We start from the raw sequence: 23413 nt of genomic DNA on the forward strand, positions 1-23413 counted from the left end.
TGTGGAAATGGAAATGGGCTGGAGCTGCCTTCCAGAGCCAGGCTTGGACCTGGAGAGGTTATAATGAGCTGAAGTTTCCCTTCTGGCATTTCACAGCCCCTCCACACAGCTCCAGTGTATAGAAAAGCCTTTGCTCTGTTACGTTTGTCTTTTTAAACTACTCTTCCAGGCTAACATTGCATCTCCCGACATGTGATCGTCACATGTCAGATGTCTCTTGTAGACAGACTGTTAGTGAAAGGTGAGGTGTGTTGGTTGCTAGGAATGCAAATAGGTCTAGCATGAAGGCAGAGATTGGTGTAAAAGAAGCTGATGACATAAAGGCATTGATATCTTTCTTTAACAGAGAAATCAATGCTGTTCCCTATAGGGAGTTTCTAGCAGGAATATGTATTTTGAGATATCACTCCAAGCTCACAGGTTCCTCACACTATTTCCTTTCCCTTTCAACTTTCAAACAACAGCTGTTCCACCCAATCCAGTCAAAGTGATTAAGGAGGAAAATACACACAGGCCACAGCATGGGAAATGATCATTGACTAATTAAGAGAAAACAGGGTTAACATACCTGTAACTTATGTTCATCGAGTTCTTCTGTGCTGACACACATGGGACTGCGCAGGCGCAGGCCAGCCGCCGGAGAATTTTCTAGAGCTTCCATGGCTCCGAAGGGGCCGTTTGTCGCGCGCCTCAGCGACCGTTTTCCCGCCCAAACGGTCACGTGATCCTCCAGCGACCAACGGCCCCTTCCCTCAGTTCTCCCTTGCCGCCGCTTGACCAACACACTTCAGCCGTAACACCTTAAAAACACCAATATCCGTTACAGCCATCACAGTATTGTGCATTGGAGTTCACAGCGGGGTAGGAGGGAGGGTTGTGTGTCAGCACAGAAGAACTCGATGAACATAAGTTACAGGTATGTTAACCCTGTTTTCATCTTCGTTCTTCTGTGCCTCCACACATGGGAGTGTACCAAGCTTCACACAATAAGGAAGGCGGGGGTGAAGTCCAACACAATTTTATTAAGCAAACAAGATCAACAATAAATAGATATGCATATATACATCTATGTAAAAATACTGTGTAAGGACACATAAATACTCAATATTTACATATATACACACCCCCAGGTACATATATACACACTTTCACTCAAGGGTACCCAGCAGGTACGTCAAGGAAGTCAAACCAAAACTCCCTCAGGAAAAAAGGGAGCGTAAGACAGCCTTGGCCACAGATACATCCTGCTCCGCATTGACATCAACGGCGTAATGCCTGACAAAGGTGTCTGCAGAGGACCATGTGGCTGCTTTACAAATGTTAACCAGGGGCACCCCCCTGAGGAGTGCCGAAGAGGATGCTTGGGACCGCGTGGAGTGGGCTCTGACATGAAGCGGGCAAGCCACCCCTGCTAGGGAATAGGCCTTGCTAATGGCCGTCACAATCCACCTAGACAGGGTCTGTGAGGAAGCCCTGTTACCCTTGTCCTTGGCCCCAAAACATACAAACAGGTGAGGACTGGAGCGGAATCCCTTCGTCCTATCCAGGTAATAGGCTAGGGCCCTCTTTAAGTCTAGGGTATGGAGGGCCTTTTCCCCCTTAGAGGAGGGTTGAGGAAAGAAAGCAGGCAGTGAGATATCCTGCGAGAGGTGGAAGGCGGACACCACCTTAGGCAGGAACCCAAGGCAGGGACGCAGGACCACCTTGTTGGGGTGAAACACAAGAAAGGGAGGGTCAGACCGCAGTGCAGACAGCTCACTGACCCTTCTGGCCGATGTGACGGCCACCAAGAATGCTACCTTGTAGGATAGCATATCCAAGGGGCATGTAGCCATCGGTTCAAATGGAGGCAACATGAGATGTGAGAGCACCAAGGACAGTGACCACCGAGGCACTGGCGCAGACACAGGTGGGTAAAGATTGTACATGCCCTTAAGGAACTGGCGGGATTGCGAGTGAGAAAACACCGTAGCACCCTCAACTCGGGTGTGAGCAGCTGATATCGCTGCGAGGTGGACCTTGAGGGAGGAAACCTTCAAGCCCAGGCCACGCAAGTGGCACAAATACTCGAACACAACCCCCAAGGGACTGCTCTCGGGCACCACTCCTCTGGCAAGTGCCCAGAGCTCAAACCTGCGCCACTTGGCCGCATAAGCGCGCCTAGTGGATGGCCGACGAGCATTCAGGAGGACCCTCTGTACCTCGTCAGTAAAGCCTACAGGGGAGGAACGATCCGCCAAGCCGTTAGGTGCAGCTTCCTGGGATCGTGGTGGACTAGGCTCCCGTTTAGGAGAAGGTCTTGCCGAGGGGGCAGACTGACATACGTCCGTTGGGACATCCGCAGGAGCTTCGGGAACCAAACCTGCCGTGGCCAGAAGGGGGCCACTAGGATGCAGTCCGTCCCGTCCTCCTCTATCTTGCACAGGACCCTGGGAATCAAGGGGAACGGAGGAAACATGTAGTGCAAGCCCTGCGTCCACGTAAACTGGAAGGCATCCCCAATAGAGAGGGGGTCGCTCCCTGCCCTGGAACAGAACGTGTGGGCCTTGGTGGTCGCCGCAGTGGCGAACACATCTATCACTGGATGACCCCACATCTGGAAGATCGGCCCAACGCACTCTACGTTCAGTTCCCACTCGTGTTCCAGTAAAGGGACCCTGCTGAGGGCATCTGCCCGGGCATTGTCCGACCCAGCCACGTGTATAGCACGGAGCGACACGCCGTTCTTGATAGCCCACTGCCAAGTGAGTGTGGCTTCCCGGCACAGGGCCATGGACACTGTGCCCCCCTGCTGATTCACGTAGTACATGGCAGTCGTGTTGTCCGTCTGCACCAGGACATGACGATTTCTCAGCAGTGCTGTAAGAGACACAAGTGCGAAACGAATGGCCCTTAGTTCAAGCACATTGATATGGAGGGTCTTTTCCCTGTCAGACCAGACATCTTGCACCGACACATCACCACAGTAAGCCCCCCATCCCAACAGAGAGGCATCAGTGGTAACCGTGATGTCATGGTGTTGATACCCGAAAAGGGTCCCTCTAAACAAGTTGTCATCAGACAGCCACCAGTCCAAGGAGGAGAGGATGACCCTCGGGATAGAGAATTTGAGGGACGGAGGGTGCAGTAGAGCATCATACCTCCGCACAAACCAGTTCTGTAGAGGGCGCATACGCAGCCTAGCGAAAGGCACCACAGAGGTGGCCGCTGCCATATGCCCTAGTAAGCACTGGATAGTGCGCACAGACTGGAACCGGTTCCTTTTAAACATGGACACTAGACCCCTTAGGGACCGAGCCCTCTCCAAGGGGAGCAGGGCCTTACCCTCCACAGAGTCTAACAGTGCACCAATGTAGGACACCTTGCAGTTGGGCACCAGTTTGGATTTCTCCAAGTTCACCAGGAGCCCCAGGCGTTGGCAAGTGCTAAGTACCAAGCCAATGTCCTGCACCAGCCTAGACTCTGATTCAGCCACGATGAGCCAGTCATCGAGGTACGGAAAGATGGTACAGCCTTCTTCCCGTAGGAAGGAAACCACAGGGGCCACACATTTAGTGAACACTCGTGGGGCAGTGGACAGGCCAAAGGGGAGCACCTTATACCGGAAAACCCGTTGCCGGTAAACAAAGCTCAGGTACTTCCTGTGCTCCTTCCGTATGCCCACGTGAAAATATGCGTCTTTTAAGTCAAGAACCGCAAACCAATCCCCCTGTTTTAGCAAGGCGATCACAGCCGCCAACGTTACCATTTTGAATTTGGTCACCTTGAGGAAGGCATTAAGGCCCCTCAGATCTAAGATGGGACGTAAGCCCCCATCCTTCTTAGGGACCAGGAAGAACCTAGAGAAGAATCCCTTTACAGAGTCCTCATAGGGCAATTCTTCCACAGCACCTTTGGCCAAGAGCGACACGATCTCCGCATCCAGCTCGGCCATAGTGTTATTGACAGCTGTCAGGGGTGAACTGCATCTAGGCAGCTCAACGAACTCCAGCCCGTATCCCAGTTCAACAATAGTTAAGACCCATGAGTCAGATGTTATTGACTCCCACTCAGAGAGGAGTGGACTAAGTCTGTCCGAAAAGTTCGGGGATACGGCTGGCGTGACCCGTCAGTACTGCCTCCCGGTGCCCTGCTGATCCTTCTGCTGGGCCGGTTGTTGTGCCGGACGAGGCTTGAAGGGCCGACGCCTCCTCTGCTGTTGTGCGGGAGGGTAGGGCCGCTGTTGGTAGGCAGGATACTGCTGGTAGCCCGGCCGCTGTTGATGGTATCTGCCCTGGTAATGGTAAGGGCCAGATCGGGGAGCGTACCGTGACCTGGAGGAGGGCTTGTCCGCTGGAGCCAGACCCAAAGACCGCGCCGTCTGCCGGTCCTCCTTCTTCTTCTTCAGGGTCTCGTCGGTCGCTTTGGAAAAGAGCGAGTCCCCCTCAAATGGCATGCTCTCCACTCTGGAACGCACCTCTTGGGACAGGGCCGTAGACCGCAACCAGGAGTGGCGCCTGAGGACCACCGCCGAAGCCATCCCTCTAGCAGCAGTGTCAGCAGCGTGGCTTCCAGCGTTCATCTGCTGCTTAGACAGCCTCACAGCCTCTGTCTGCAGCAGGGACACCACAGCCTTCTGCTCAGGAGGGAGGTCTCGTGTATAGGATGCCAACTTCTCCCAGAGGTACAGCTGGTACCCTGCCATGATGGTCTGATAGTTGGCAATCCTCAGACCCAGGGAAGAAACAATGTACTGGCGCCTGCCCATGGCATCCAGTTTCTTGCCCTCCTTATCGGCAGGTACCGAGGAGTGACCCGATCGCCTGGGGTTGAACTCCTCTGTGACCAAGGAGGAAGGTGGAGGGTGTTTCACCAGCGCCGGCCAGGTACCCTGCTTGATCTTGTAGAGCTGCTCAATCCTCTTGGATGTTGGAGGTTGATCGCAGGGCACCTGCCATACCTTCTCCACGATTTCCTCAAGACCCTCGAGCATGGGGAAGCCAACGTATGCCGGGTTGTCTCCGTAAATGCGTTTGAGGAGCTTGTCCTTGGTCTGGGGAACTGCCGAGGAGATGTCCATCTCGAGAGCCTTGGCCATCCTTGCCATCTGGTCGGCGTAGATGCGGAGGTCCTCGAATGGCGAGTCCGCAGATGGTACAAGCTCTTCAGCTGGCGATGGTTCGGACCAGGACTCCGACTGGTAGCCGCCAAAGCTCTCCACATCCTCCTCATCGGAACCGAGCTGGGATTCCGGAACCTGGTGCGGAGGGGGAGCCCACGTCGACCTCGACGTCGATGGCCCCGGTTCCGACCTGGAGAAGCCGGCAGGTGCCCCTTCCCACTGGCAATGGTATGGCGAGGGGAGGTAGGAGGCCTGTCGATGTCGGGATGCAGTGGACCGGGCCGATCGGACACTGTCCCCAGACCGACGTCGCTCACGACCGGCAGCTGGTGAAGATGGACGGGCAGGGGAAGGACGGCTCCGACGTGGAGACGGGCTCGGTTCCAGCCTCGGCGACCGAAGAGCAGGCGATGTTCGGATCCGACGGCGCGGGCTCGGCTCCGGTCCCGAAGAGAATTCTGCGGGGACCGTCTCGAAGGCCATCGGATCCGGCACCGGCACGGAGATGTCTTCTGGCTCCGGGGAATCCAGATGAGGGGAAGGCGTGTGAGGAAGCACGATGACCTCTTCCTGGGGAGCGGGATGCGGCGACCGGTGATGTTTGGTCTTCTTCTTCTTCTTCGCCGGTTCCGAAGAAGACCTCGGAACCGACGCGCTCCTCGCCTTCGAAGGGGACCTCGGCCTCGATCTCTTAGGTTTTACCGGAATCGACCCGGTCGTCGGTTCCGATCGGGGACTCGGAAGACGGATCCTCGGTTCCGATGTCGGTCTCGGATCCGACCTGGTGGAAGATGCGCTACGGGGCGGCCGCACCGGTCCCTGCGCTGGAGAGGCCGCTCTCGACGCCGAGGCACTCGGGGGACGCGGTTTCGACCCCGACCTCGCGGAGGCCACTGAGCCAGCTCTGGAATGCCGTTCGGCAGAGGGGCTAGGGCCGGCCTTGGAGGAGGGCAACGGGGCGCCTCCGGACATGACCTTCTGCCACAGGGAGGAGTTAAGACGGGCCTTGCGCTCCTGTCGGGCCTTGCTGGTGAAGCCCTGGCAAATCTTACAGGCCGTTACATTATGGGTCTCCCCCAAACAGAACAGGCACAGTTCATGGCCATCGGTCTTGGCCATTTTAGTGTGGCATTGGAGGCAATGCTTGAAGAGAGCCTTTGAGGCCATCTTCAGGGGCACGCGAAAGGAAGGTCAAAAACAGTCCGAGTCAAATTACCGAGTCCACAACAAAGTCCAAACGAGATCCGAAGAATAATCGAGGTCACGAAGTCCGAAGTCAAAAGCCAAGCAATCAGTCAGATAAAGCACGAAGCACAAAAGCACAGAGCAACGAAGCTCACGTTCTCTCCAAGCGGCGGCAAGAAGAGAACTGAGGGAAGGGGCCGTTGGTCGCTGGAGGATCACGTGACCGTTTGGGCGGGAAAACGGTCGCTGAGGCGCGCGACAAACGGCCCCTTCGGAGCCATGGAAGCTCTAGAAAATTCTCCGGCGGCTGGCCTGCGCCTGCGCAGTCCCATGTGTGGAGGCACAGAAGAACGAAGATGAACCAAATGTTACACAAATTCACAAACGCAGGAACAAATTTTCACATCTCATCTGTGATATATCCAAAGCGTGATTTTCAAATTTTAAAGGTAATTTTAATGTTAATCTTACAATCCTACCATATTTAAAGATAAAGAAGTTTGAGAGGAGTACCTCTTTCCCAAGAGGTACACATGCATATTTCTCTAATCCCAGGCCATTTTCACACTGCTTACCAGCCACGGAACATCGCGCCAAGCTCCCGGAACAACAGCGTCTTCATGCGAAATCACGCCAGGAAGACACTGTCATTCCGGGAGCTTGGGGCAATGTTCCATGGCCGGTAAGCAGTGTGAAAACGGCCCCAGTATCATGTAGTCAAATGGGTTCCCCCAGAATATTGAAATAATACAAGGATCTACAAAATGTATTTGACAAAAACCAGACAGGTTCACACAGCAAAAGCATCTCTCTCTCTCTCTCTCTCTCTCTCTCTCTCTCTCTCTCTCTCTCTCTCTCTCTCTCTCTCTCTCTCTCTCTCTCAAACTGCCTTCAACTCTCCGGGGGGGGGGGGGAGTTGCCTCCAGTCTAAACCTTGGAATTCAACTACTCATAATGCTGCAATTCTAAATGTGTAATCAATTTCTGGAAAGCAGAGACTGCAGAATTGCAACTGATAACAAAGCCCAAGACAATGCATGCATCTGGACTGAATCAAGACAAAGGCTTCCTGTCTCATTACCAATGCTGATTTCTCCACACCCACTGCCCCTCTGCATCCCCCACCCTATTCAATCACGCCTGCCATTGTCATTCACCGGCTATTATCTTTCAACTTCTGTAATCACTCCACTCTCCAAGATATAAGGACAGATCGACTCACACTCTAGCTGTATCTGAAGAATTGAGCTGTGGCTCACGGAAGCTCATACCTTACCACAAATTTTGTTAGTCTTAAAGGTGCTACTGGGCTCTTGCTCTTTTCTCCTGAAGAAGTGATCTGTGACTCACGAAAGCTCAGACCCTACCACAAATTTCGCTACTCTCATAGGTGCTACTGGACTCTTGCTCTTTTCTACTGCTACAGACAGACGAACATGGCTACCCATCTTGATCTATCTCCATGGAAAGCAATTGCTCATCTCAGGATTGTAGTGCCTGGAAAAACTCTTCTCTTACACACCTACACAGGGGAAAGTAGCACAGGGGGGCCCAGCCTTCCAGGACTCCAGCAACTCTAGCAACTCCAGTCCCTGCTAAAAGGAGAGAGTGTTTTCTATCTTGTTACCTCAGTATCTTTTCCACGCTCCTTACCTGGTTGGGGGCACACAAAGGTGGCGGTGGGGCCTTCCTCTTCCTTGGGCTGCTGTTCTTCCCCTTCACCAGTGACTGCCGGGGAGAGGAAGCCTGTACAAACAGACATGCATGGGGGAGGCCAACGTAAGGGACACCTGCCCAGGCGCTTGCACCAAACACAGACATACCCCATGCCTTGTGTCGAAAAACGTTACCTGCGAGGACATTTCAGCTGATTCCTCTTCTCAGAGGGGTGGGGAGAGAGACGGAGAGAGGGATGAAGAAACAGGCAACAAGATTAGGGTCGAATGAATATCATCAGAAGAAAAAATATTAAGGATTTTTAATATCTTACAAATTATGTTCATGCTCCTCTTTCCTAGGCTAAATGTAGATTTAGGTGGGTGACCAGCCAAACCCAACTCAAAAACAAAAAATCTCAGAAACTATATGATGATGATGATGATGATTGATTGATTGATTGATTGATTGATTGATTGATTGATTGACTGCATTTCTAACTCGCCCTTCCCACAAGCGGGCTCAGGGCGAGGTACAGCAGTTATAAAAATATAATACAAATATTAAAACAACAGTTCATCATAAAATCAACAAACAGATAATAACTGTCCCAAGATGGGGTCAGTTCCAGATTCCTGCCCATCAACATACAAGGGGAGGGAAGCGGACAGATCATGTACTGCGGGTGATAGAGAGGTTCCACCACTCAGCAATCGGGCTTCTGCTTTGCATGCAGAAAGAAAAACAATAACGGACAACGCTGTGTAAAGAACCAATAAAATCAAAAACACCATGTATGAGCTAATGTGCAGCTGACCAGAATCCTACACGCTTTTTCATACAAGTATTTATTGGCATTCCTTGACCTGGATAGCCCAGGTGAGCCTGATCTGGTCAGATCTCAGAAGCTAAGCAGGGTCGGCCTTGGTTAGTAAATGGATGGGAGACCTTCAATGAAGACCAAGCTTGCAGAGGTAGGCAATGGCAACCCACCTCTGTTGGTCTCTTGCCGTGAAAACCCCACCAGGGGTCACCATAATCAGCTATGACTTGAGGGCATACAATTTTGCTACAGCTTTACACAGCAGCACACATTACATAAGGGAGACTCAGTATTGTTATCTAAAATTCTTATGTAATATTCTGGTGGGCTGCGCATTAGCTCATACAAAGCGTTTTTCATTTTATTGCATGCAGGGAGACCTGGGTTCAATCCCAGTTAAAGGACCTCAAACAACAGGCGTCGGGCGAGCACATTCTCTGCCTGGGATCCCTGGAGATCCCCTGCCAGACAGAAGCGAGATGGATCAGCATGAAGCTGGGTCAGATAACTTCTCCTGAGTTCCTCTTGCATTGAGAAAAGTCTGAATATCTCCTGAGATCCTTAATTAAGCACTGATCCCAGGACATTTTGCATATACAGCAGTTGATATCGAAAGTAGAGTGTAGGACTAGAAGCCGATCAGGTTCAAATCTCCCCTGAGCCATGAAGCTCACTGAATGCCCAAGGGCTAGTCACTTGCTCTCAGTCTAACCTACCAGGGTTGAAGTAAAGATAAAATGGAGAAGGGAGAACCTTGTACGCGGCCCTGAGCTCTTTGGAGGGTGGCTCAGATAAAAATGTACTCAGCAGAAATCACATATTCATTTCTACTCTTCCTCCAAGGCACTCAGGGTGAAATACAGGATTCCCAATGCTTCCTCGGCAAACTCTAGGAGATTTGAGGGCAGTTCTTGTGGAGGGCGGAGTTTGGGGAGGATGTGATGTCACTTCTGAGGCCGTTTTTTTCCCCTCCCACTCGTCAATTCCTCAGGAGCAGGGAATTGGGGCTGGGCCCATTGATGTACACAGTTCCCCCTCCGTCCTTTAATCTTCACAACTACTCCATGAGATAGATTAAGCTGAGATGCAGCAATTGGCTTATGGTCACCCAATGAGCTTCGTAGAATCATAGGGTAGGAAGGTACCTCCAGGGTCATCTAGTCCAACCCACTGCACAGTTCAGGAAATTCACAACTACCTCCTCCTGCACCCCAAGTGACCCCTGCTCCATGCCCAGAAGATGGCAAAACACCATCAGGATCCCTAGCCAAACTGGCCTGGGGAAAATTGCTTCCTGACTCCCAGGTGGTGATTGGCATTTCCCTGGGCATGTGAGAAGGGGCCATGAGAAGTAAGCACTGATGTAACCCTTCCTGCCCTCCCTCTCATGATCTGCCCAGGTTCACAGAATCAGCATTGCTGTCAGATGGCCATCTGGCCTCTGCTTAAAAACCTCCAAAGAAGGAGAGCCCACCACCTCCCGAGGAAGCCTGTTCCACTGAGGGACCGCTCTGTCAGGAAGTTCTTCCTAATTGCTGAGTGGATTCATTCTCTCCAATGCGGTCCCAAAGCAGCTTAAGTTATTCTCCTCTCCTCCATCTTAGGGCCAAGCTACAAGTGATGAATGACACAGGTCGGACACTTGTCAGCTTCCCTCCAGTTTTGATGGGAAATGTAGGCGTCCTGGTCTTGCAGCTTGGCTCTCCGACTGCTGTCCAATGGATTTTTTAACTGTCACTTGCCAAGCTGCCTACATTTCCCATCAAAACTTGAGGGAAGAGGCTGAGACTTAGGCTGTATGACTGGCCCAAGGTCACCCAGGGAGCTTCCATGCCAAAGTGGGGGTTCTAAGTCTTCCCATTTTAAATCCAGAACTGCAACCACTACACCCCACTGGCTTCCTAGCTCTGGTGCGGCCTTGTAAAACTCTGATCCAGCCGTGTAAGTAGCCTTGCCAGATGCCTGCTAGTGGTGGGCAATCCCGCACTGATTCTTGCCTTTCCCTATCAATTTCCAGCTGATAGGCAGGAGGAGTCAAGGCTGGGAAACAGGCCCATGTAGGAGGAAGCATGCTGGGGAAACAGGTGTGCACGCGCCTGCGTCCCTGGCTGACAATGTCACTTCTGGTGCAACCCAGAACAACAGCCTCTCGCCAGGATCAATACTTCGGCCCAAAACAATTTTCTGGGGTCCTGTAGGGCCAGCGAAAGTGACGGAGGTGGATATCTTACCACTAGCCCAAGAGTGGCGCTGGGCAGCCTCCTGCAGGTAGTGTTGGATGAGGGCATTGCCCGTGGCTGCTCCATAGTGTGCTGCGTCATGCCCCGTGGCATCGACGAGTCCGACCCGAGCCCCGCCGTGGATGAGCACCTCGACAGTCTCCACGCTGCCGTTCTCGCAAGCCACCATCAGGGCTGTTCTGAAGCCAAGACAAGCCCAGTTAAGTTCAGAGGGACAGGTTTGGACAGACGGGTGCGAGTGCCAGGACTAAGCAGGGGTTTTCCGGCAAGGGAAATGAACAAAGACTCCCCAAAGACGACATGGTAGAAGTTTATGAATGAGGGGACTGAGAACTATCCAATCACCTTCCTTGCATCAGCAGGGCTGGTCAGAGGACAGAACTGCATATAGCTCCACTAGGAAGACCCGGGTGGATCCAAAATCCTCCCTGATCCTGAGAGATCAGGTGATATGAGTGCCAAGGATCCTGTAGATCTCTTCTGCTAGCAGAGTATTTTCCTCCGACAGAAGTAGCCTGTTAATTCAGTCCCCTTGAGCAGGAGGTCTCTGTCCCTAGGGGCTCTTATTACCATAATGGGACAGTAGGAAGACACAGGCTGTCAGTGGGAAGTAGGAAGACGCAGACTCCAAAGTGTTACTGATACAAATTAAGTGGTTTTATTGGAAGGCATCTTCCAAGGAACCACTTAATTCATATCAGCAATAATTGGGAGTCTATACCTTCCATCCGATAGTCCCGTATCCACTGGTGTGGTAAGAACCCATAGCCCCCCCTGCTCAAGGGGACCAAATTAACCAATTCTTTCCCAGACACAAGCATCTTGCATTGGGGAAGACTTCTTCCGCCAAAGGAGAACACTTCTACTAGTGGAACAGATCTCTGGGACCCACCCCACCGACTGCACACACACACACACCACCTTATGGAAAAACCCCTCACCGGCCCCGTTGATCTCTCATGTTCACAGCCGCTCCGCGGTGCAGCAAGTAATGGCAAAGCTCCGAATGGCTCATCTTGGCTGCCAACATCAGTGGGGTGGCCCCATCCTGCCAAGGGAGAGGAGATGCTGAAAGGACAGCAGCACAAACCAACCGACCTACAGAGCAGGGGTACAGAACCATAGACGAGAGGAGACATATGTGGAGACAAACTCTGGAGAAGAATTCTAGAGAGCCAGCCGTGTTGGTCTATTGTTGCAAAATAAAACAGAAGATGAAACCGTATTTATTCCAGCACAAGGTTTTGTGAGTCAGAGCTCCCTTCTAGAGGAGAAGACAGTCTCGATACTCCTTCTGCCAATGTCAGTATCGGCTTGACTGCAGAACTGGGTGGACTCAACTTTTACAAAGGAATAATGAAAACTCTGCATTAGAAATGCTACCAAATTTTGTGGCCAAGTCGTTTCATTGTGAAAATCCCAACTCCTGGCATGAGTTTTCCTGACTTAGGACAAAATTGCTGTTGTCTCTGCCTCTGACACTAATAATGACATTTCCATAGAAATTTTTCTTTTAAAACTGGCATCTGTTTTTGCTTCGATGGCAGATGCTAAAAAAAAAAAATCACCTAAATGAAAGAAATGAATTTGGAACACTGGTGACAAAAAATTAGCAAAACCCCTCACAATAACAAAAAAAAACCCAAAAAGGGAATATTTTCAATCTCTCCATTACATCAAGGTTACAGAAATGCCATATCAAGAAAAGTGCATAATTGGGCCTATATATATATATTATGAAAATTACAGACATTTGCCTAATTGATTCTTTTCCCTGGAGTGATGGGGGAAGGCACTACATATTTTCCCACTGCGAGATATGTGAAAGAGTATCAGTGGCGCTGAAGCCTTGCCCTTAGAAACATTATTCAACAAGGCTTCTGAGAAAAGCTGAAAGAGAACGTTCACATTCATGAGGGCTAGAAACTTCAGTTGTTTTTTTAAAAAGCACCAAGATTCAGAAGTTGAAATTTGCGGATAATATCTCATGATCTGGCAGAGACAGAATACAACCAAGAGGAAATGGGGGGGTTTGCCTTAAACTGAGGGATGGGGGAGGCCCTACCTGGTCCTTGCTGTTCAAAGCAGCCTTGAAATCGCAGAGAATCTCCAAGCAAGAGATACATCCACTGAGTGCTGAAAAAAAGAACAAGGGGTCAAATCCAGCATCGCGACAGAGTGTTTTGATTCACAACAGGATTCTACAAAGGAACATTGACCTTATAATGCAGAATGAGATTTGGCTTGCTGGACAAACTCAAGGGCTGTCTAGAAAGGCACTTACACAGGTGACAAATCTGTTTCTGAGTGATATCAGTTGGGGAAATCCACACACAAAAATCCCTGCACATAGAAACCTAGCATGCCAGCACCGCATGTCTTGCCCAACAGAAACTGCAGCCAATAGATCAGCCAGCTTCCCTAGTTCTATTCCTTCATTGTTCCAAAATTCTGTTCTGCTGCATTCCTCTCCTCCTGAATTCTGTTTTAACTAGGAAAAATTCTAAAAGTATCTGGAACTGGTGCATGCACACTTAGCCACAGCTTTCTGTTTTGGTTCCTTTCACACATTTATGCCATTTCTCTTCTCTCATGAGCATGGATGAAACACTGCAAACAAGCAAATATTGCTTTTAAAAGTATGCAGTGTTTGGCCAATGGAGATACTACAATCCACCGGGACTTCCTGGAATATACAATAAGCAGGAATACATGCGCACATCAGGAAAACACACATTTATTAAGGTTCACATGTGCTCTTGCACATGGAGAAAGCACCGTTCAAAAATCGCGTGCGTCAAGATGGATTTTAGGTAGTATTTTATCAACTCACACTGGTAATGTGGAAGAGGGAAGGAAGCACATGAACTGTAAACTGTGACTGCGCTTCATAATATTAATAACGACAACAACATTCGATTTATATACCGCCCTTCAGGATACCTTAACGCCTACTCAGAGTGGTTTACAAAGTGTGTTATTATTATCGCCACAACAATCACCCTGTGAGGTGGGTGAGGCTGAGAGAGCTCCGAAGAGCCGTGACTGACCCAAGGTCATCCAGCTGGCTTCAAGTTGGCAAGTAAACATTTTAAAATAGCAGGTGCTGAACAGTCTTGGTAATTTGCAACTCCCGAATTTGGGACAAACGAGGCATAGAAGAATTTCGGAAGCGTTCTGTGCTGCTGTCAGAGCTCACCTGCATGATGAAGAGCCGTCCGGCCGTTGCTGTCCGCCACATCAACAGGGCAGGAGGCCTGAGGGAAGGAACAAGAAAGTAAGTGCAATCCTTTTGCACACTGACTTGGGAAGAAGACTAAGAGCCAAGCTACAAGTGACGCCTGACACAGGTTGGACACTTGTCAGCTTACCTCAAGTTTTGGCGGGAAATGTAGGCGTCCTGGTTTTTTCAGCTTGGCTCTCCATTACAGCTGCAAGACCAGGATGCCTACATTTCCTATCAAAACTTGAGGGAAGCTGACAAGTGTCCAACCTGTGTCAGGCATCACTTGTAGCTTGGCTCTAACTTCTCAGTCAACCACCAGAGGCTCAGACTGCATTTCCTAATGCCAAAATGCAATGGTGGGGGGCATGTCAGATAGTTCTAATTTGAATATGAGGCTTGTGATCTCAACAGGCAGCACACCTGTGACCAAAAGCAAAACTCTCATGTTCACACATGTGACGGAGTTTTTAAAATTCACTTTCTAGAATATTGGGGGGAAATCTCATTTGGGCAAAAGAATAGTTTCAACTCTGGATTTTAAGTTTTGGAAATAGTAGTAGCAGCAGCAGGAAGGGTTGCCAACCTTCAGGTGGGTCTGGAAATGTCCCGGAATTACAACTGATCTCCAAACTAGAGAGACAAGTTTCCTTGGCAAAAATAGTTGCTTTGGAGGGTGAACTCGATTGTGTTGCATCTCTGCTGAACTCTCTCCCCTCTCCCAAACTCAACCCTCCCTAGGCTCTGCTCCCAAATCTCCAGGAATGTCCAAAGCAGGAGCTGGGAACCCTAGTGTAGCAGTCATAGTCATAGTCGTCATCATATTCATCATAGCAGTGATCGGTCACAACAATAGCTTTTAAATGTACAAATCACTTGGCATGTATTATCTCAGGAATCCTTACAATAAGCTGCAAGGTAAGCCAGTAATATTATTCCCATATCACAGATGGGAGATTCAAGACTGAGAACAGCTTGTCTAAGCTACATTTAAGCTGGGGGTTCCCACCTAATGCTCTGTCTCACTGTGGTATGCCAGGTCATTCTAAACGATGCCCGTTCAGTGCCACAAATGTATAAGGTACTGCACAGAAAGCATATATCTCATTCATACAATACTTTTGGGCAGGGCTTTTTTTCAGTGGGAACGCAGTGGAACGGAGTTCTGGCACCCCTTGAAAATGGTCACATGGCCGGTGGCCCTGCCCCCTGATCTCCAGACAGAGGGGAATTTAGATTGCCCTCCACGCCGCTCCAGTGGCACGGAGGGCAATCTAAACTCCCCTCTGTCTGGAGATGAGGGGGCGGGGCCACCGGCCATGTGACCATTTTCACCAAGGGCGATTTAAACTTTTAAAAACTCCCCCCTTGTTCCAGCTGACCCAAAGTGATGCCATTTTGTGGTCTTGAGTTCCACCACTGAGTTCCACCACCTCTTTTCCCAGAAAAAAAGCCCTGCTTTTGGGTGGTCAAACTGCTTCGCATACAGCCCTGTGAGGTGGGACAGCACTATCCATATGAGGGAAGGGCTGAGAGATCACAGCTTGCTCTTCCTACTAAAATTCATTGCTACATGGATCCCACCCCCTTCTCACCGCCCACCCACCCATTCTTTCTCAGCATGCCCTCTGCTATGCTACCAAGTTCTGAATGCTGTTATACTGTCTGTCATTATGCACATCTTTCGAGCCCTGTGTTTCTGAGCCCGTCTTGATTCTTGCATACCCAAGAGAAGACTTACCTGCAGTAGTTTGCTCAAGCACTGTGGATGGCCATGTTTTGCCGATAGATGCAAAGCCGTGTAACCTGTGGACAGGGAAGAAGGAGAAGACCCAATATTATTGTGTTTCATACTAAATAAGAGCTGGCATTGCATAGTGGTTAGAGTGCTGGACTAAGAACTGGGACAGCTGGTTTTGGAATCCCCCTTCTGCCATGGAAGCTTTCCAGGAGACCTTTGGCACATCACAGTCTCTCAGCTTAACCTACCTCACAAGGTTGTTGTTCTGATGATAAACAGGAGGAAGAGTTAATGATATGACAGGCCACTTTGGGTCCTGATTGAGGCAGCTTTGCTCATCTGCACAGGGCCTTCAGCAGGTACCACCTTGCAAACGGGCAAAAACCACTGCCCGTACAGGCGCATTCTCTGTGGTGGCCCCCGCTTTATGGAACAGCCTGCCAGAAGAGGCTCCCACTCTCTGGAATTTCCACCGACTATGCCAAACTGAATTATTCAGAAGGGTTTTTTTTTTACACAGGTTGGAGTAGGGTTGTTAATCTCCAAGTGGGGGCTGGAGATCTCCTGGAATTACAACTGATTTCCAGACTACAGAGATCAGTTCTCCTGGAGAAAATGGCTGTTTTAGAGATTGGATTCAAACGGCATTGTATCCTGTTGAGGATACAACAGGATACTCCCCTCCCTAGATCCAGCCCTTTCCAGACTCTGTCCCCAAATCCCCATGAATTCCTCAATCCAGAGTTGGTAACCCTAAGCAGGAGGGCTGTACTGAAAGGAAATGGCTCAGAGACATGCTTTGGTAAAATGATAAAGACTGTAGACTATACTGCTGTGCACTGTCTGTTGCTGTAAATATGCTCTTACTTACAGTAGTGTGTGGAACAAGCACCAAATAGGGGGGGGGGGAGTTTCACTTGCGGACACCAGCATGAAATTTTGGGACATAGCCGGCTACCACTTTTGCTTTTAAAATCAGCCAGAACTCACTCTCAGAAACGATGAGGTCATCTGTGATGATGTTATCAAATGGCCACCATGCTACATTCTTTACCTGTCACAAGATAACCCATATCTCATGGGTTCATGAGATTTTTAAAACTAAAGAATGACCTCTTGTGGTGGTGGCAAATTTGATGATGTCATCACAGATGACCTCATCATTTCTGAGAGTGTCTCCCGGCTGATTTTCAAAGCAAAAGTGGTATTCAACTATGCCATAAAATTTCATGCTGGAATCTGGAAAGGAAATATGTTTAGGCTTGTTCCATGCATTATAGGTAACTTCTGCATTGTTTGTGTCATGTAGGGTTGCCAGGCCCCCTCAACCTCCAGGCAAGGGATAGGGGCCTGGCACTTAACTTGGGGGAGAGGGGTGTGTGCACGAGCAAAGCATGCGCAAGCGCCCCCACTTTGGGAAGGGCTCAAAACAGGCCCGATCTGCACCAAAACGGGCCCGTTTTGAGGTGCTCTGGAGTGCTGGAACTCTCCTGCGCCCCAAAATGGGCCCATTTTGCCGCAGATCAGGCCCGTTTTGAGGTGCTGCAGAGTGCAGGAGCACTCTCGCGCTCTGCAGTGGCCCTGATCCGGGCCCAAACGGGCCCAAACCTGGTGGCTGCTGTGCACAGGAGCGTGCAGTGCCACGAGGGAGCATGCACGGAAGGTGCGCAACCCCCCCCCGCTGGTTAGGTAAGTGGGGGCGGGTTATGGGGAGCGGGGTGGGGGATCCCCCACCCCCACCGGGGTGTCATGCATCCCTAGTGTCCTGTTTTAATTGTTTGTGCATTGTTTGAGCTCTGGATCACGTTGCTGCTTGTTTTCAGATGTCCGCAATCCAATCTCTATCGTATTACTTAATGGATGTCCCAGCCACAGGTCATATTGACTTACGCTATGTAATCCGCCTTGAGCTTCAGTGAGAAAGGCAGACTAAATATAACCATTCTTTTTTTAAAAACCATGAAAATGAAAGATATTCTGGCCCCAGGTTGAATAGGACCTGCTCAGCTCCTCTTTCCCCATGAGAAACGAGGAGAGGAACCTTTGATCAAGCCTACCTGAGCTGTCGGTTGTCATGGTATCTGCTCCGTGGGCCAGCATGACTTCCAGGCAATCCACGTTTCCTTTCATGGAGGCCAGGTGGAACCTGCAGAACAAACCCAAGTTGCCATTAATCTCCAAAGACGGGATCAACACATTTGCAAAGTACTCTCCAGTATAAATTCCCAGCCCAGTGGAAAGTTCCCAGTCTGGCCTTTGCCATATTGGTTTGATGTAGATCCTCTCTACTTTTCCCTGCACCATTCATAATTGTATAAACCTCTCCCATATCCCCTGGTTTGTTATTTTTTTCTAAATTTAGGAACCCCCTTCTTCCAAATTTCTTCATAGGGAAAGTACACCATTACCTTAAGTTTTAAGGCGAGAAATGTTTTTATGTCACTGGTTTACAAACTAGGTTCTGGCTGGGTAGGGTTGCCAGTCCCCTAGTGGGCAACTGACAAAGAAGCTCGCCCGGTTAAGCAAACCAAAAACAAGGTGGAAACCCTTGTTTATTGAGTAATCAATATGTAGAATTGTATGAAGTAAGTGCTAAGTGCTAATATATATAAATCTAATATAAATACAGTTCTACGCAGGGCTTTCTTTCTGGGAAAAGAGGTGGTGGAACTCAGGACCGCACAATGATGTCACTTTGGGTCAGCTGGAACAAGGGGGTAGTTTTAAAAAGTTTAAATCACCCTCGGCGAAAATGGTTACACAGCCGATGGCCCCGCCTCCTGATCTCCAGACAGAGGGGAGTGGAGGGCAATCTAAACCCCCCTCTGTCTGGAGATCAGGGGGTGGGGCCACCAGCCATGTGACCATTTTAAAGAGGTGCCAGAACTCCATTCCACTGTGTTCCTGCTAAAAAAAAGCCCTGGTTCTACGCAATAAGTATCTAAAAATCCACAATACACAATAAATATAATCAAACTGACAGCTAAAATAGTCCGTTCATGGTGGCACAAGAAAATCATTCAATAGAGAGTTTGTTGTACTTTCTTTCTTTTTCTCTGCAGCTACGTGTAGACGTGTCGTTCCCGAGGGAAAGCAGTGCTTCAATGGGTAAGTATCCAACCAGGTTGCATTAACTGTTTTTTTTTCTATTGCAGGTGGAGCGGGAATCAGGGGGAAGAAGACCCCATACACATGATCCCAACAAGAGGCCAGCTATTAAACTTCTTGTTTCATTAGGACAACTTCATCAGGAGTCATTAATCTAATCCACCATGCATCCACCGGCACATGTGAGTTCCCCTGTGTGTTGGTGTTCGGCGCAACCCAAACATATTGATTACTCTTGGTGTGAGTCTCCGCCTTGCTTTTAGTCCCCTAGTGGCGACAGGGGATTCCCCACTCCCAGTCACCACCCCTCACCACCCCTCACCTGGCCAGCAGGGGGGGAGGCATGGGAATGGGCCTCCTGGGGCACGCTCCCCATGAGCGGCGTGGCAACATCACTTGCAGAAGTGACGTCATTGCATAGGCCATGGGAGTGCTCCCGTGTTTCAGGTCGGGGCGATTTGGGTCCAAAACAGGCCGAGTCTTTAAGAATCATCCTGGCGTGAAGCACAGGAGCACTCCTGTGGCCTGCATGATGATGTCATTCCCAGAAGTGACATCATCGCATCGTGCCAGGAGCATGAGCACGTGAAGACTTTGTAAAGGTGAGTTCCCTCCCACACACACTGGGAAGGTAAGGGGACTTAGCAACCCTAGTTCTGGGGCATCCTGCATCCTTCAGAAGTTTATCATGGGATACTTGCTGGGAAAACTGTTACAAGAAGCAAGTGTAAATAAACAAACATACCCAGAAACTGCCTTCTTCTGAGTCGGACCCTTGTTCTATCAAGGGTCCAACTCAGTATCCTTGTTTACTGTTAAAAAATCAGCCCTGGTGCGATACCATTGTTTCCAGGGAGCGTGCAACGCCATGGGGGAGCCCACAGGGAAGGTGCACACCTCCCCCCGGCCAGTTAGGTAAGTGGGGGCGGGGTGGGAGAGTGGAGGCGAGGGATTCCCTACTCCTCCTGCATAAATCCATTTGTTGGGACTGCCTTCTTCCGCCAATCAGCTGGTGATCGGCACCCAAAGGCATGCATTGCCTAGAGACTGCCCACAATCGGCCTGCACCCACCAATGTAGTGATCAGCTAGGAGCCTGCCTTTGCGAAGTCTCTCCTGCAAATTTCTCCCCAGTTAGGATATTGAAAGCTCTGAACAGGCTCCTTTCCCATCCTTCCTGCTTCTCCCTTACCTGACTCTCTCTGCTCTTGAAGCATGCTCAGACCTCAAGAGGTAGGATTTTTTAGTTTTTTTCTACGCAAAGCCAGCAGTGCAAGGTGGAAAATAGAAACATGGATAAGATAGAAAAGGATAGACAAAGGAACTCAGTACAGAAGATTGGTTCATCCCTCCCCAAAAGGTCCCTCGCTGAGAATCTTGCAAATAAGGACAAATGGCTTACGCGGATTTCCCCTCTGAGTCCAATTTGGTAGGCACAAGGCCTTTCCGGACAAGGAGCGAAGCGACTCTTTCTGCATCGTTGTACTCCACAGCCTGCAAGAGTTTCTCGTCGTTCTTGCTCCAGTCCTGACTCTGAAAAACCAGAAGAATAACTTCTTTTAAAGATTTTCCTTTTGTTTCTTTACTATCCTTGCCCTGACTTTGGGCTGCAGTTTGAAGAGCTTCTGCATTTAGAGTAACACAATGGTGGGAGGAATGCTGAGCTTCGCAGCAACTTCCTTTTGAGCAGTTTGTTCAAAATAGCAAACTGGTACAGCCCCACCTGGACTAGACCATTATGTATATTTGAATGCTCCCCTTTATAAGATGAAACCCCTGTATGTGGAACGTTAGCATGCCAAGGAGAAGGCTAAACTGGAATCTTTCGGGGGGAGGGATTATCTTTCCCCAACAAATTGCTTCCTAGAGATTCTTAGCTAAACTAAAATCCATTCCTCCCTTCAGGCTTTCTCGTGTTAATGCTCCACATGTGCAAAGATTCGTAAACAGAGGATGTTCAAATGTGCATTTCATCCCAACTGCCGCTGTACAACCCAACATGTTTGGGTACTTCTTGGAGTTGCCAGGTCCAGGTTGGGAAATTCCTGGAGATTTGAGGATGGCGCCTGGGGAGGGCAGGGTTTGGAGAGGAGAGGAAACTCGGGAGCAGTTAAGGCCATAGAATGCATCCTCCAAAGTAGCCATTTGCTTCAGGAGAACTTTACTTGGTAGACTAGAGATCTTTTTGTAGACTGGAGGCTGGAGTGATTCAGTGAGCTCCCCAGGCCCTATCTAAAGGTTGGCAATCCTATTACTTCTGCATGTCTGAATCAGCTGATAGTAAAACAAGAGGAAGATCTGTGCGGGGTCAAGAAATGAACTGCGGGCACAGTGCTCCATGAGGCCTTCTCCACAGACTGTTGATCCCATTCAAGGGATCAGCAGAACGCTGACTTGCTGAATTGCCACGTGTAGCTTCACTTGAGTAGCCACTGACTCTGTCCCAACCACCCACCCAGAAACATGCTGGCAGCCTGGTAGTTCCCTCCTCACAGTTGAATTACAGATAATCTCTTCCTGAGTTCTCATTGATACTTCCTTTGCATCATCTGTTCAACATAGAGGACTCGTTGTGTGCTTGGTTTTTTATGCGAGGCCAAGGACCAAGAGGTTTTAGGGATCAAATGGAGACTGCCCCCCAAAAACCTTTTGAAGGACAAGGGCTGGATCGACACACACACACACATCAAGTGTGTTGCTGGGATCTGCAAGGATTCCCTCTTCAAACATTTTAATGGGGACCTATATCCTTCAGATACATTCTGGGGTAGGGTTACCAGCTCCCCTTAGCCTCCAAAATTGTTGTGCATGCTTCGCAGTGAGCTGATTGTGGCCTCAAATGTGCCAAAGGAGGCCTGTTTGGGGCTAAGATCAGTCCGCTGCAAAGCGCAGGAGTGCTCATGGAGAGGTGTGATGACATCACTCCCAGGAGTGATGTCATCATGCTACCCTGGGAGTGTGCCCGAGAGGCCCGTTCCCGTGCCTTCCTCCCCCGTCAGCCTGGTAAGTGGAGGTAAGGGGATGAAGGGTGAAAGCGAGGGATCCCCCGCCCCCACCGGAGGAGATATTTACGTTGCCTGCTAGTAAGCAGACAAAAATAGCAGACTTTTTTCTTCCTGAAAACTTTTCAATATATAGTGTTCCTGTTTCAAATAAATCCACAATTTTGGATACAAAGGATATTAATGTGGAAGATCTGGGAGAACTGGGAAAACTGGAAGCATGGGATTGTAATGATTTTAAGTGTATGTGTGTCTTTAAATGCTTGGTGTGGTACAGATGAAGAGTGGAGGGGAAGAGAGGGATGAGTGAGTGAGGTAATTGGCTGATAACTGAGAGTGTGAGTGGAGTGAACTGCTGTTTCAGTTACTGAGTGGACAGTAAAGATTCAGTCTGGGCAGAGCAGGCAACCTGTGTGGAAGCCTGAGGAGATTCGCATTCTAGTTCAGTTAGGCAACCTGTGTGGAAGCCTGAGGAGATTCGCATTTTAGTTCAGTTAGGCAACCTGTGTGGAAGCCTGAGGGGATTCGCATTCTAGTTCAGTTAGGCAACCTGCGTGGAAGCCTAAGGGGATTCGCATTCTAGTTCAGTTAGGCAACCTGTGTGGAAGCCTGAGGAGATTCGCATTTTAGTTCAGTTAGGCAACCTGTGTGGAAGCCTGAGGGGATTCGCATTCTAGTTCAGTTAGGCAACCTGTGTGGATGCCTGAGATTTGCATTTTAGTTCAGTTAGGCAACCTGCGTGGAAGCCTGAGGAGATTCGCATTTTAGTTCAGTTAGGCAACCTGTGTGGAAGCCTGAGGGGATTCGCATTCTAGTTCAGTTAGGCAACCTGTGTGGATGCCTGAGATTTGCATTTTAGTTCAGTTAGGCAACCTGTGTGGAAGCCTGAGGGGATTTGCAGTCTAGTTCAGTTAGGCCAGAGTTTTTCAACCACTGTGCCGCGGCACACTAGTGTGCCGTGAGACATTGTCTGGTGTGCCATGGGAAAAATTCCAATTTCATCCATAACATGCGGCTTCGGCTCACAAATAGACCAATCATTAGATTCAAATAGACAGGAGGAGACATCGCAGTAGATCGCCGATGCGCAGAAGAGCGCCGATGGATCTGGACTCTGGAGGATTATCGCGGACGCAGCACAGAAGAGCGCTGAGTGATGGATCTGGAGGAGACATGAGCAGAAGAGCGCTGACTGATGGATCTGGAGGAGACATGAGCAGAAGAGCGCTGAGTGTGACGGACAGCGGCTATCTGGAGGAGACAAGCGCAGTAAGTACTGAGTGACAGTGAGACAGAAGTAGATACTGCAGTGATGGACAAGTTTTTGAAAAGGAA

General features: G+C 49.7%; 1 protein-coding gene across 1 annotated transcript in view; it reads right to left on the minus strand.

The window, feature by feature from the left end:
• Positions 1-23413, minus strand: part of ANKRD24 (ankyrin repeat domain 24) — a 51240-nt gene that overhangs the window by 22061 nt on the left and 5766 nt on the right. Inside the window, exons 2-10 of the mRNA XM_054979709.1 lie at positions 20479-20609; positions 18027-18115; positions 15970-16034; positions 14205-14262; positions 13071-13141; positions 11947-12053; positions 10997-11184; positions 8137-8162; positions 7940-8032 (exon numbers count right to left, since the gene is read on the minus strand). Coding sequence (XP_054835684.1) covers positions 7940-8032; positions 8137-8162; positions 10997-11184; positions 11947-12053; positions 13071-13141; positions 14205-14262; positions 15970-16034; positions 18027-18115; positions 20479-20609 — 828 coding nt within the window. The remainder of the gene's footprint in view (positions 1-7939; positions 8033-8136; positions 8163-10996; positions 11185-11946; positions 12054-13070; positions 13142-14204; positions 14263-15969; positions 16035-18026; positions 18116-20478; positions 20610-23413) is intronic.

This window comes from Eublepharis macularius, chromosome 5, assembly GCF_028583425.1.
Source record: "Eublepharis macularius isolate TG4126 chromosome 5, MPM_Emac_v1.0, whole genome shotgun sequence".
Taxonomy (NCBI): domain Eukaryota; kingdom Metazoa; phylum Chordata; class Lepidosauria; order Squamata; family Eublepharidae; genus Eublepharis; species Eublepharis macularius.